The sequence below is a fragment of the Harpia harpyja genome, chromosome 2, assembly GCF_026419915.1.
Source record: "Harpia harpyja isolate bHarHar1 chromosome 2, bHarHar1 primary haplotype, whole genome shotgun sequence".
Lineage (NCBI taxonomy): Eukaryota > Metazoa > Chordata > Aves > Accipitriformes > Accipitridae > Harpia > Harpia harpyja.
Genome location: NC_068941.1, coordinates 25,607,116 through 25,620,334, shown reverse-complemented (window position 1 = coordinate 25,620,334; position 13,219 = coordinate 25,607,116). Strand labels below are relative to the sequence as shown.

General features: G+C 43.2%; 1 protein-coding gene across 12 annotated transcripts in view; it reads right to left on the bottom strand.

Annotated features, from left to right (window-relative positions):
* The window catches only part of SEC31A (SEC31 homolog A, COPII coat complex component), a 46,013-nt gene that overhangs the window by 22,602 nt on the left and 10,192 nt on the right, over positions 1 to 13,219 (bottom strand). For 9 of the 12 annotated variants that reach the window (XM_052773383.1, XM_052773390.1, XM_052773288.1 and 6 more), the window contains exons 8-17: positions 13,062 to 13,204; positions 12,039 to 12,138; positions 10,599 to 10,760; positions 10,237 to 10,389; positions 8,585 to 8,818; positions 7,930 to 8,004; positions 5,417 to 5,467; positions 4,541 to 4,618; positions 1,956 to 2,031; positions 1,109 to 1,287 (exon numbers count right to left, since the gene is read on the bottom strand). In XM_052773383.1, the coding sequence (XP_052629343.1) occupies positions 1,109 to 1,287; positions 1,956 to 2,031; positions 4,541 to 4,618; positions 5,417 to 5,467; positions 7,930 to 8,004; positions 8,585 to 8,818; positions 10,237 to 10,389; positions 10,599 to 10,760; positions 12,039 to 12,138; positions 13,062 to 13,204 (1,251 nt within the window). The remainder of the gene's footprint in view (positions 1 to 1,108; positions 1,288 to 1,955; positions 2,032 to 4,540; positions 4,619 to 5,416; positions 5,468 to 7,929; positions 8,005 to 8,584; positions 8,819 to 10,236; positions 10,390 to 10,598; positions 10,761 to 12,038; positions 12,139 to 13,061; positions 13,205 to 13,219) is intronic. The other 3 variants (XM_052773312.1, XM_052773346.1, XM_052773354.1) reach the window with 1 other exon arrangement.

Genomic DNA, 13,219 nt, shown 5'->3' with positions numbered 1-13,219 from the left:
GACAACTGGTCAGCTCTCCATAAAAATACCTTTTCCCAAAGGATGAACTACAATAAAGAAATTTCCCCACACACTACAAAATTCTCCTTCCTCTGATTAGGCCAGAGAAGGAAAGGATCTGGGGGCAGGGGAAGAAATCCTGCAGAGTCTTGAGATTTTCCTCTTTTCACTTGTCCACTACTAGAAATGCAAATTGTTCCCATCTCAAACTGGATCGCAAGCAATGACCAGCAAAATCCCACTTACAGACCCTAGCCTGTAATGCTGCGTGCCCTAACTCCCCAAGCGACTGTGCTTTGTGGCCTTCAGCCCTGCTCCCGCAAAGCACTTAAGCACATGCCCATTTTACAGGCTGCCTCCTGCTACTGTATAAAACACCCTTCTTTGACAATGGACTGCTAAAAAGCGACCAAGAACAACTTTCTCCCCTTCTCTAAAGCGGCCATCCTTGCCAAACCAATTGTCCTGTACCCTTTTAAGGCCGCTTCTCCTGTTTCATCCTCCTGTTGCTACTTTCTCACGTCAGTAGTAAAGAAGAAAGATTTGAATGAGCAGCATCAGCAATCCCTAGCCTTGCAAAAAGCTGAAAAGAAGAATAATCAGCTGGCCATAACACGCTGTCTCCTAGACAAAGGGTGATTGATCTACCCTGGGCATACTTAGCTCTCTTCTGTGCATGCAGTGAAACGAAGCATCGGCAAAATCCGTTAAGACTGATCACAGGCAGAAATCAACGTAATGCTGCCGGCACTGAGCATGGGTCGTGTGTGACTTGAAAAATGTGACAAGATAACAGACTGAAATGTGCGCTGCTTAAGGATTTATCAGTGAGAATCTACTAGCGTATGTGCAACTCAAAGACACTGAAGACAAGGTAAAGAATACTCTTCTTGTATATTGATATCTAGGTAGTGTGCCTCTTCTCTCCTTATCAATACATTAAAAAAGAATAATTTAAATCCTTCTGCTCTGAGATCTCGTGGATGACTTGAATACTTATTAGCTTCTCACAGAAATAAACCTATGAAATGGGAAGAAAACTTTTAAGGCTAAAAAGGGAGTTGCTAAAGTCCTATATGCATGTTGTTTCTTAACAGAAAAAACATACCCTGGTAATTTTGCTCTGCATCTTAGCAAAGTACTTTTCCTGTGTCCTAGAAAGCAGCTCTTGTCCGCCTGCGATGGCCAAGATAATGGCGTCAGCCATGCGGTTATCGTGCAAGCAGAGATCTACTGCGCTCTCAAAGTTACCCGTCAGCAAAGCCTGGGTAATCAAACCGTCCACATCTGCAACAAGAGAGGAGTGCATTTTCAAATGATGGCACAAAAGTCACTTAAATATGCAACAGCAGGTGATTCTGTCCAACTGTACAACACCGCGCAAAGTTCTCTGCAAACCAGCCTGCTCCAGGCAGGTACTTACAGGGATGCTCAAGTTCATCTCCAGTCTCAAACACACTATGGTCACAGCCACATCAGGTGGGGCACTGTCAAGCATCACTTACCTTGCTGCAGAGCAAGGTGTTAGTAAATGCTAGCAGTCTAAATGACCTCTGAAAAACTACCCTGCATACAGTGCCAGAAAAAGTCAAACCTAGACAGGGGTAAACGGCTTCTGTGTTATTCAAGATCCCCTAGGAGTTTCTCTACAAACAGTGATGTTAGCACTTCATGCCCAATCAGGTGTGTGTTCTTGTATATCAGAAATCACTCAGAGGAGCTGCATTTCAGCAATGGGGTACGAGTGCTGCATACTTCCTTTTCTTCCCTTCCCTTCCTTAAAGAAGCTGTATTTTCAAGTGCCTTGAGACTGCTGTGAAATGGAATTAGAGGCAGGTCATAGTAATCCTTCACAATGTGTGCAGAAATTGCCTTCTCACTGGAACACCAGTATAAACAGCAGTATTTATAAATATCAGCAAATACAATGAAATCAATATCAAGGTTTTTTTTACCTCCACTAACAGAGATGTTAAATGTCTTCTTTGCAGATCCCAAATCTTCAGTTTCTTGTTTATGGTCATTCACTCTCTAAGAGAAAGGAAAAGCATAATATTTGAGATTATGTAAACACTTAGAATACACACACACACATTTAAAAAAAACACAGCTCTTGCATTACAAGTTAAAGATAGACCTTCAGACTACCAGTCACCTAAGAGGTCATTAACTTAAAAGGGAAGATTATTCCTGTCATTTCTTAGAACACAAACAATCCTGTGTTTCAGCACAGGATAATCAACTTCCCCTGGTGCCTGCACAAAGTCACCTCCTAACACACTGAGAAAGGCCTGGACTTATCAAAGGACTGCCAGTGCATGTAAACACACCATTATAAAATCATTGTTCTGAGAGATCAGAGTGGACCATTTTTTAAAATGGATGCCAAGGTGGAAAAAGTGCTGGAAGCCCCAGATTTCTAACCACCAGGAAAGGCTTATGCAAGCGCAAGCGTGCATACATAGACATCACAAATACCAGCAACCAGACACCTGGATCCTGGGTACTGATTTGTGTACGTGCATCCGTGCCCATATACACACAACCCCCTCAAAGCAAAAAAACAGCCACAACCACAAAATGAGAAACCTTCTCCCTTCCCTCCTCTTTCAACTCTGACCCTTATCAAGAACAGTCTACCATAATGCTACCTAGGTTTCACCTTGCTCCACTTAAACTTTCAGTTCATCCTTGAAGCACTCTGCACTAGGCACACACTCTAGTTTAATTAAGCAAAACACATGAACACAGAAGTCCAGTGTGATCCACACAGACTTAAGTGCTTCGCACTCAGTACAGGAGTGCTCAGTGGACAGAAGCTACTTTTTTCTAAAACTCCCCCAGGAATTAAGATAGAGAGCACTTCCTGCAAGTACTTGGATTTTGGGATTTCAAACAAAACCTTTCAAGAATAAAAAAATAATACCAAGAGGGAAGTCTCTCTCCACCATCAATTTTCATAGCACAGCCTAAGAAAAGTGCAGAAATTGTCCCACAAACTGCCTCCTCTGTCATAAGCCAGCGTGCTAGTACATGCAGTGCGAGTTCAAGAGTCTGCTGAGAACAACCTGCTTATATGCTGATCAGTGAAACTGTACTTCAGAGAATGAAGAACAAGTACATAGTTGACCAAGAACAGTCATTTGGGATGGGGAGGTAAGTCTGAAACAGGCTTTATGTTTGGCTCATGAAAGGAGGCAGCATCTGGAAAATTTTGTTGTGAGATAATGTGTGATGTGTGTTTGGTATTAGTTGAGAGCATGTTGTGACTATCTCAGCAATAACGTGCCTATCCAGTTACTTCATGTATGTGACAGCATTCCCTGATCAGTGGCTTCAGGCCAATCTCACAACTATTTACCACCCATGAAGGTAGGCTAAGGTCACATTTGGCTGTGAATTCTCTCCTAGAAGAGACATTTGTTATGAGACATCTAATATCTTCATAACTGCATACAGCAAAATCCTTACACAGTCAGATACATGTGTCTGCCATTACAGTGTCTAATGAATTAACAAGCAATCAAGTACCTAACCTACAGAGAGCACTCTGTTTTAGTGTCCTTAACAGGCTGTTATATGGAGTCAACAAGTGCACCACTCCAACATGCATGAGCCATAAACCACCATCCTCATCTTCACAGACAACTGGAGACAGGCACCAAGCACAGGGAGCATAGGTAGTTTTGGGCTAACAGCTCAAATTCTAACCCAAAAGGGAGACTGAGGGAATGGGGGAGAATGAAGCTGGCCTGTTCACACAGCGATACTAGTATTTTCAGTGCTATTAGCCTCACATGGCAGAGTCTGGGTCCTTAGTTAAAATAATAGACCTGTCCCTATATTTAAAACACAGGGTTGAAAACAATGCTGCTCAAATGGACAGAAATGAACAAAAGCTGTAGGATCCCAGAGGCAGAGGTGGTGGAGCACAAACTGCCTGTGAGAAACTTGGCTGAACTGTTGCAACAGACATTCATAAGGAAGCTATCTACCAAAGTCCTGATACTCGCTGTTCAGGTGCAAAGTGGGTGGATAGCACTGTGACATCAGTGGGGGCAATGCAGAGAATGAATGTTCCCCCTCTCCTCCAGTACCACAGTTGCATCTCTGCAAAGGGTTATATCTAGAAACAGGGCAGTATAAGCTGACAGCTTAGTAATAATCAACGAGAGGGAGGGAAGAAAGGAATGAGGAAATGCAGGGGGAAGGAATGCATTAGACTTGTGGCAGCAGATCATTTAGTATGTGTTAGGGAAATGCCACAGTGAACATTATGGCAGAATAAAGTCCTTGAGTTGGTTCCAAGTGGACTGTTACAAAACGAGCTTGTTCTTCATTGCCCAAAACCTATTCACATGATGTCTGAGGCCAATGAGAAAATCTCAAGCAACTTAACAAGAGCCCACGTTTTACTCATTCTAAATAACTTGCATTTCCATATATCCTCAGCACTAGGAAAAGCCCACAAAATAAAATGCTCTTAACAGTAACAAAGTAAATACACAGGAGGTCAACAGAGTTAGAGAGCAACAGATACCTCTCCCAAGAACTGCTCCTCTGTAGCCTGGCCTTCGTCCCCCTTGTTCGGCACAGATTCATCAGATTCTGCAGGAGTCTTCAGCAGAGAGAAGATGTCATAAAAAGAAAAGACAGCAAAAGAGGAAGAAACACTTTGCACCGCAGAGTATAGCCACCTTCCCACCAACAATAGTCAGAACCAGACTGCAAATCGCAGAAATGCATTGGCAATATATGCTTGAGTACAACAAACATGGTAGATGCCCTCCATTTCTCTGCTCTTTGTCATTACACAGTACTTTGTGCTGTTTTGATCTTAGCTGCCCGAAAACATGCAGACAAACTTCTCTTCCTAATTAGGCACTACAGATGACATCAGGAATGTCTACAGCACAAAAGCAATGCAGTCCTCCGGTTGTAGAGTCAGGCCACTGCAATGACAACAGGCAACGTCTGAACTGTATTTATCACTCTTGCAGGGAATTGTTACAGTACCACACTCAATCCTGCTTTTTTTAAAGCCTGGGGAAGGTGCTGCTCTTCAAACCAGCTGCCAGGCAGCAAGGCTCTGCCCTACCTCACAGGCAGCACAAAGTGTCACAGTGCGCAAGACGTAGGCAGCAAAAAGCAAAAGCAGAGAGACAACACTGAGACCCTGAACTAAAAATCTGTGAGTGAGAGCCCTTTGTGGGAAAGGCAGGGACACTTGATTGGAAAAAAGTGGTTGTTTTTTTTAAATAAGTACCTTCATCCTACTGAATGTAGGTACTTGTCATATGCTGGGTTATTTGTGACTTACTTTGGGACACCTACCAAGCGGAAAAAAAATTATTCTTACTTTGCACATTACCATAGCATTATACGACTAAACACAGTTGTACACGTGTTTGCTTACCTCTCCAAAGTCACCATCTGCAAGACCCTCTTTATTCAGAGCGGATGTAATCTAGAAAACAACCAAGATTTAAGTAAGTGCCCTTTAATTTTAGAGAGGCAGACCTCTCACTGGTCTCTCCGATTGCAAAACTGGCACATGTAGCTAATATGTTGCTTGCAGAACAGTTAACATGAAACTAAAGCCATTTCCTTTCCCAGTCTGGTGATGGATTTACTGCTAAGCCCCCTGCACCCCAAGCTCTGATGGAAACGACAGCTGCTCTATGCCTTTAAACCTTTAATTGTTAACTCAAGGGCCTCAAGCCTCACTAGAGCTGCTGGAAATCACCACAATAAAAATAGTATCAGAGCATGCAGGACAAAACCCTGTCTGCTCTGGTCAGGGAAAATGAAGCAGTGACAAACCTTGTGGAGCAGAGAGCCTGTCAGGAAGCTGTAGTTTCAAGCACAGCAGGCGAAAGGCTGCAGGCTAGGATTTTCCACAGAATGGTTAAAACGTCCAGCTTTTAACTGCTTTGCAAAGCAAATCATGACTCCAGATTCAATTAGGGCCCTCAAAACCACCAATTTAATGTATAGAGTTTAGAATAAATGCAGAAAATACATCAGTTTGGCATCTGGGAGCCTAGATTTTGTAATATTGCTAATGTTATCTACTACTTTTAGTATTGCAGGCTTTATTTTACCATTGTAGGCTGGTTTTCACAAGAAGCTGAGCTAAAATTGCTAGAGAGTTTTCTCTGTCTTTTTTTAATCATTAGTTTACAATAGAAAGGAAAGATCCAGGACTTGACTTGCATATGAGAATCACAGGTTTTAAGAGGATAAAAACAAAACACCATGTTCGTAACAGCTTATTCCAAGAAGCTGAAATCTGTGACCCTTTTTTACTTTCCTTGCCCTACCAGTAACATGAAAACCAAGTGGTGATTTAGTGAGTTTATAACCTGGGTATCACAAATTTTCAGACAAGCTGTCAATTATTGTTTCTTGACAACAAAAAAAACCATGGATTCAACTTCAACATGGAATGCTTTGTTAAGAAACAGCTACATGAAACATGGCCTTGCAGCTCCCCTCATCTGTTCCTCAAATACTGAAATAATGGGGTAGGCCCAGCATTTCATGCCACTCAATTCAGCTATGCCCATTTTCCCACCTTCTCCCCATGCACAGGGCATATAAAACCCAGAGCAACAGTAGCAGTGGGCTCCAGTCTGCATGAGGCCACTCCGCAAGACCACTACTAAATTTCAACTGGATTTTCTAATTGAGGTCTGCTTTTCAAAAACAGGATTTCCCTTGCTGTGCTCACCTTTGACTCATGCAACAAAAATTTAGAAGCTGAAGACAGACTGTTAGCAAAACTATGATTTTTTCTGTAATCATAATATGTTTGCCCTGGAGGCCATTTAATTTGTAACCATAATGACTTTTTGATGGAGCCAGTCTTTGAAAATAAAACATTAGTTTGACACAATGAAAATGAGTCAAACATCCAAACTGACTGAATGAGAACTGAAGAAACACTAGATAGTTCCAGGGTACAGCACTGGAAGTAACAAAGAGCCAAAATACGCAGCAGGCATCTCCCTGTAACACCGAGATAAGAATCTTCTTCCAACTTGGAAGAAAGCTCTATACTGAAGATGTGCAAGTTGCTTCCTGGTAATCCAAATTTTTCCTTTCCAAATGTAACCAGGTTTGATCTGTGGGTTTTTTGTTTTGTTTTTTTTGTTTGTTTTGTAAAAACGAATAGCATCCCCCACAAAAAACCCAAACCTATTCTAGGTTTTCCAAGGTAGTTAATGAAACCCTGAAGACTGCTTACATGTTCTTCAACAAGAAAGCCTAAAACCAGATCAGATCCCATGATCCTACAGTAGAAGGATGTCACGTAACAAAGTTACATGACTTGCTTGAAACAATAAATATCAAAGCTTCTTGATGGGTGAAAAATTTCAGATCAACATTGAACAGTCAGATGCAGACACGCCTCTGAAGTCTGTTTCCTGCTTTGAAATTTTCATTGAACATCCATATGGCAAGAAGATGACATAGCTAATAAAAAAAACCAACAAAGCAAACTGCTTGCTGGAAGAATTCTGAAGTTACGAGTTGTTTATCTGGACAAGATTTAAAGAGCAGAGGAATATTTCTCTCATCCTTTGGAACAAAGGAATTCCTTAAATAACACAACTATCAAGTCAGCCATGTTTAAACAGGGGCTCTGGCACCACAGGTAACAGCTGTATTGTGGCTATTAGGAGAGCTGCAGCACTGACAAATACTATCTGCTGGGAAACACACTGAAAATGTTGTATAAAAATGTTTATTGTATTGAATAGCCTGTGGATACTGGTAATTGCTCTTCCAGTCCCACAGGTAAATGGGTACTTCAACCACACACGGCATCGTCAACATTTTAGGCCAACATTTTAGGCTGTGTACACTGCAGATACATCCATCAGTAAAGCACTCAACACAAGCACAGCTTCCAGGCACATTTACCTTCTTCCTCAGATCCCCCTTCCTGTATCCCAAGAGCTCAAGGTATTTAACACGTGAATCTTCTTCAAAGTTCACCTTTAAAAAACGAAAGTTAAAGAATATATCGCAATTCACGATTTTTCATTTTCTACCTCACTGGCTTTTTACTTAACCGGCACAAATTAACCCAGTGAGAGCTAGTGACCGTGAAGACTGAGTGTAATAAAGAGAACTGAAAAGGTCTTCAGTGACTTGAGCACTTGAGCAGGGAAACAAGGCTTCAATCTGCTTATCTGCTTCACTTGGAAACTTCTAAACATTCACAGTGAGCAGTGAAAAGCACATCTAAAGCTATCCCAAAGCTTTATCCCTTCTCACCACCTCCCTGTACAAAGATGTACTGACAGGGGATGTCAAAAAGCACAGGATACCTTCCCCCAAACCTTGGCTTCTGCCATGATTCCTCACGAACCCCACAAATACCCCCAGCCCCGAGGACCCTCTCTCTTCTGGTGGGCCACCTCCAGTGACAGGGCTTATGGACACTATTCCCACAGCCTACACTTTTGGTTCCCAGCACCTCTTCTGCTAGAACACCATAATGAGCAGAAGAAACCATTTCTGCACTGGCTTTCCAAGTCAGTGGGGAACTTCTGAACTGCTGTTATCCTGTTACCTTTAAGAAGGCCCACACGTTTTTCTCAAAGTCAGCCTGGGCCATGTCAATTTTCTTCTGGCAGTAGCTGACAAAGCCTTCAGACTGCACAGCCTCTTGCAGCTGGTTCGAGCGGGCCAGGAATTCCTTCTCTGTAACAACCTGGCTCAGGTAGACATGGTGACGCTGCTGCTGCTCAATGCCTGGCTGCTGCTGAGACTTGGCATTCTCAAATGTAACCAGCTTGCCTCCAAACTGGAATTGACGCACACATGCAGTATGTAAAAATACAAGTATACACTGGAGCGCATATGAAAAAGCACGCGCATACACATATATATGCACATGATTTTATATAGCGTATATATGCTTATCATCCAATGGACAAACATTCCTGACATCAACTCATTGATTTTTTTTTTCTTCCCCCACCACCCCATACTTCCACGCATGTAAGGAGCTTGCTGGATAAGTGGGTGCACATTTAGTAAGATTTATGAACACAGCTACTCCGGTGCCTGTTTTTTCTCAGGCAAAGTCTGACTAGAAACTGAGAACTAGAGCTGTGGGTCTGTACAGTGCCCAGCATAAATGGAGTATCTCATGATATTGCAATGTAATTACCAAAGAAACCTATGCATCATTAAATAAATGCTCAAGCATGTCTGCCCTGCTCTTGGGAGGCTGTTTCCCAGTTAAAAATCTACTGAGAGATGGGCAGTAAGTTGTGTCATCATTTGGAGAGAAGTAAAATCAACAGAAGAAAAAAATTAGAAGGGGCTTATAATGTTATTTCATTCTATAGCTCGAAGTTAATTTCCACAGGCCAGTCCAATAAATGACAAAGTCAGAATTACAAAAAGCAAAAAGCCTAGCCAAGAGAAAGACTTGACAGCTGGCTCCTGGAAAACCAGGAGAAATAAGGGAATAGACACCCATTATAAATGACACATCAGTCAGTGGCTAGGCAACATCACTTCTCTTTGATAGGAGAAAACTGCATTTAATTTGTGCATCAGATCATGAATAAGCAGACGTACGATGCTGAAAATCAAGCAGTATTTCAGCAAAAAAACCCCATTTCAAGTGGACAGGCTAAAATCTTCAGGAGATCCCCAAGAAAGGGCCCATGGGTCTAGAAAATAAGCCAAAGGTGGAGCCAAAGAGCAGATGCTGCAAATCAACCAGCCATGGAGGAGCCTAGCCATGTGCTGCTACAGCAACTCTTGCTACCTTGATCAGAGCTAACCGGAGTATTCTCCACCACACTGACTCACATAATAGCTTCAAACTGCACTCAAGCCTCAGATACTTCCCCAGTTTGGTCCCATTCCCCCCTCCCAATGTGTATTTGTTTACTCCAAAGCAAGCACGGCACATAAATAAAAGCAAAGCCTTAATCCCAGAACAGAAAGAAACAAGTGCCTGTTGGCAACACAATGCCTCCTTGTTTCTTCTTCCCAAGCATTTTTGTCACACTTTTGTTGGCTTGCTGTACCAACCACCTGGTCTGGAAGCTGCTGCGAGCATCTCCTGCCACAAAGATAAACAGGGGAAGTTCTCCCAAGGTGGAGCACAACATTGAACTCCCCTCTTCCTAAGGTGTTTTTCAGGTGCCATCACTATCTCCCTTCCTGCCTGGCCAAGCATGCCTAGCCTTGTCTCCTGCTTACCGAGAACGATGCTCCCACAGGTCGTCGGATCCATTTGGGTGGTTTCTTTAGGGGCAAAATGACACTCTGTGGGGCGGTTTGCTGGGGAAGCTGCAGGGGTGGGAGTGGCTGTCCCATACCAAATGGATCGAGGTTCCCAAAAGACAATGAAAGCTTTGATAACAAAAGGGGGAAAAAAACAAAAGTGACATATCTGCAATAAACTAAACATAAGCATTTATTTGTACTGGATCCTGCAAGCAGTCCTGCAAGCTTGCAGTCTTGCAAGCAGGGCTGCAGACAGCCACTGAAGACTTCCCATGAGCCCATGTTTTTTTCCACCCTCTTTCTGTCCATATTCTTAGCTGAACATTTCTCAATACCTGGTCAACTTGCTTCTGCCTCAAGCCATCCGTGCTACCTCCCAAGATGGAGTAAACGCTGATCCGCCCGTCAAATGAAGCCGCAGACAAGACAGCGGGGTTCCTGGGACACCACTGGATGTCAAAGCACCATTGTGTGTTTGTGGGCAACTCATACAGCACCTGGGCAGCAAAAACAAGTCCAACAAGTCGGGGCTTTTATGAAGTACCATGTCCAACAGCCACTTTTCTCCTGCCTGCCCTGAGACTGGTCTGTTGTTCTTGCTCCCCATCAGCCTCCACATCACCGTACACACTAACAGTTGGGCAAACCCTGACAACTGCCAAACAGGAGAATATCACACACCACTGATTAATTTCCTTCTTGTCCCATTAAATCTTCTGTTTAACCCACACAGGTCAAACTATGCAGGCAGGGTGTATCTGTGCTGTCCCACTGCAAGCTGTGAGCTGCTGCTGATATTCATGCTAGCTCATTCAGAGCTAATCTGGGTATCTCTACACACTACATGGAGACATGCCCAGGCTTCGAAGTAAGTCTGTTTCACAGGAAAATTGGAAAAGTTAAAACCTGCACTTTGGGCAGACAGCCTCTCCTGCCCTGGAACAGACAAGCCCATCACTGCAGCAGACATTTAACTATAAACTAGGAGAAACTTGAAGAGCAAAATGCTAACTGCCTCGCTGTCTCGCAGGAAACTGTTCCATGTGATATGATTCATCCACATGTAAAGCCTTCCTAACAGCTCAGGATCCAGCTCAGATAACTCATTTATCACCCCACAGCTTCTGCACTTTTGGGCCAATGTCTGAATTTTAGAAACACTTCTCAGTCTGTCCTCCAGGATTATTGCTCACTGCAGGCAAGGAGCCCTCCAGCATGCCTGAAGCCCTTCTCATGATCTAGGGACAAACACTCAACTTGTCTGAAAAAAGGATCTGCATCCCCTTTGAAAGGTATCGCCAGTCCCAAAAGGGTGGTTTGGGAACACACTCAACTGGCTCTCGCTGATCTGCCACTATTGTAGTAACCTACAAAATCACTCTGGTCTGGATAAAAGTTCTTACACTTGCAGAAGGAAAAAGGCAATTGCAACAGTAATCCAGCTACACCCGCCCAAACCAAAAGAGTAGGAAGAAAGTACTTAGTTTAAGTGGTGCCATTTCTACCCCTTATAATGAGCAGTGGCCTTACTACTTAGCAGGAGAGAAGCAGTAAGGACAAACATGTAGTATCAGCAATACTAATACTAAGAAGGAATCCTGCACCACCACAACAAGCTCAGAAGGTGCTTATACCAAACACAAGTACACAGGGTAGAGAGAAACAGCCCACAGAAGCATCACTCCTAGGAATGCAAGCACACCAACCCCTGCTTTGCATATGCCACTGCGCCACCTCTGAACAGAGGGTTTTTTTAAGTGGTGTGCATACAATACCTCGCCCGTGTTAGGGTTGGAGCAGAGAATTTTAGCATCCTTCCCACAGCTAAGTAGCAGCTCCGAATCCGCCATACTCCAGGCAATGGCCAATATACCCCTGCGTGAAAAGTCACAACCAAAAAAAGTTTAATGTAAATGCAAAATGATGATAAATAAACCATACTTATAAGTTTAATTTCTCTATTAGCTGAGCATTCCACCTCAAAATGCCCTCCATACTCCTTCCTCTTACAAGAGGAGAAATTTTTCAATGTTAGCAGCACTTTATTTATCAAAATAGATGCTTTCAACAGTCATGCGGGAGAACCTGGACACCAATGTAACAAAATGGTTTGTTTGCCTGCAGTATCATTAACATACAGTGTGCAAACCTGTAGGTAAGGTCAGTGACTATGAAGTTTGTCAGCTGCTTTTTATTAGCAGGACATTCAAGTCAGTAGAACCACTGGCAGCAGTTTTGGTGAGAAGCTACAACACACACTTATTGCTGTTCTCTCTCCTTAAATCAAGCACTGATCTTTGGCAATAAGGAAAGTTTCACTAACAATTGAGGAGGGATGAGAATTTAACAAAATCTTTCCTTGTACTCAAACTTAAGGCATTTAGGGGACTGAGGGGCAGAGAAACTGTGCATGTCCACATGTGAGGATGCGTCCAGGTGCACCTTCAGTCCATTATTCAGGAAAAATCAACTATTACTAACTCTTTGCACCTCAGTTCCCTCTTATCAAAAAGCACAGAAACAAACTACCAACTTCAGTGTTTCAGCAGGATGGTGTTTTTTTTTTTTATTTTGGGGCCTGTTCCCTTCAAACCAGCAGGCCCCCAAAAAGCAAGCCTTTCAAGACACAGAGTTGGCTAGTCAGCAAGCCAGCATACAACACTGCCTGCTGCTGGAATCGCTGCCTCCAACTAAGTAAGCCTTCACAGGAAACTGAGCAAGAAGCGAGATGTACAAACTGGTACGCAGTCACCAACAGTGCAAACACCATGGAGCAGCAGGCTACATAAGACTCATACCTTGTATGGCTTTCTAGAACACGAAGTGGCGAGGAGGCAAATCTTAGGTCCCACATCTGAATCACAGGCAGCCTGTCATCCTCTGAGGCCAAAACCATCTGGGTAGCAACATCAGGGTGCCACGCCAGGCCTGAGCAGTGCATCTGAGGGACAACATT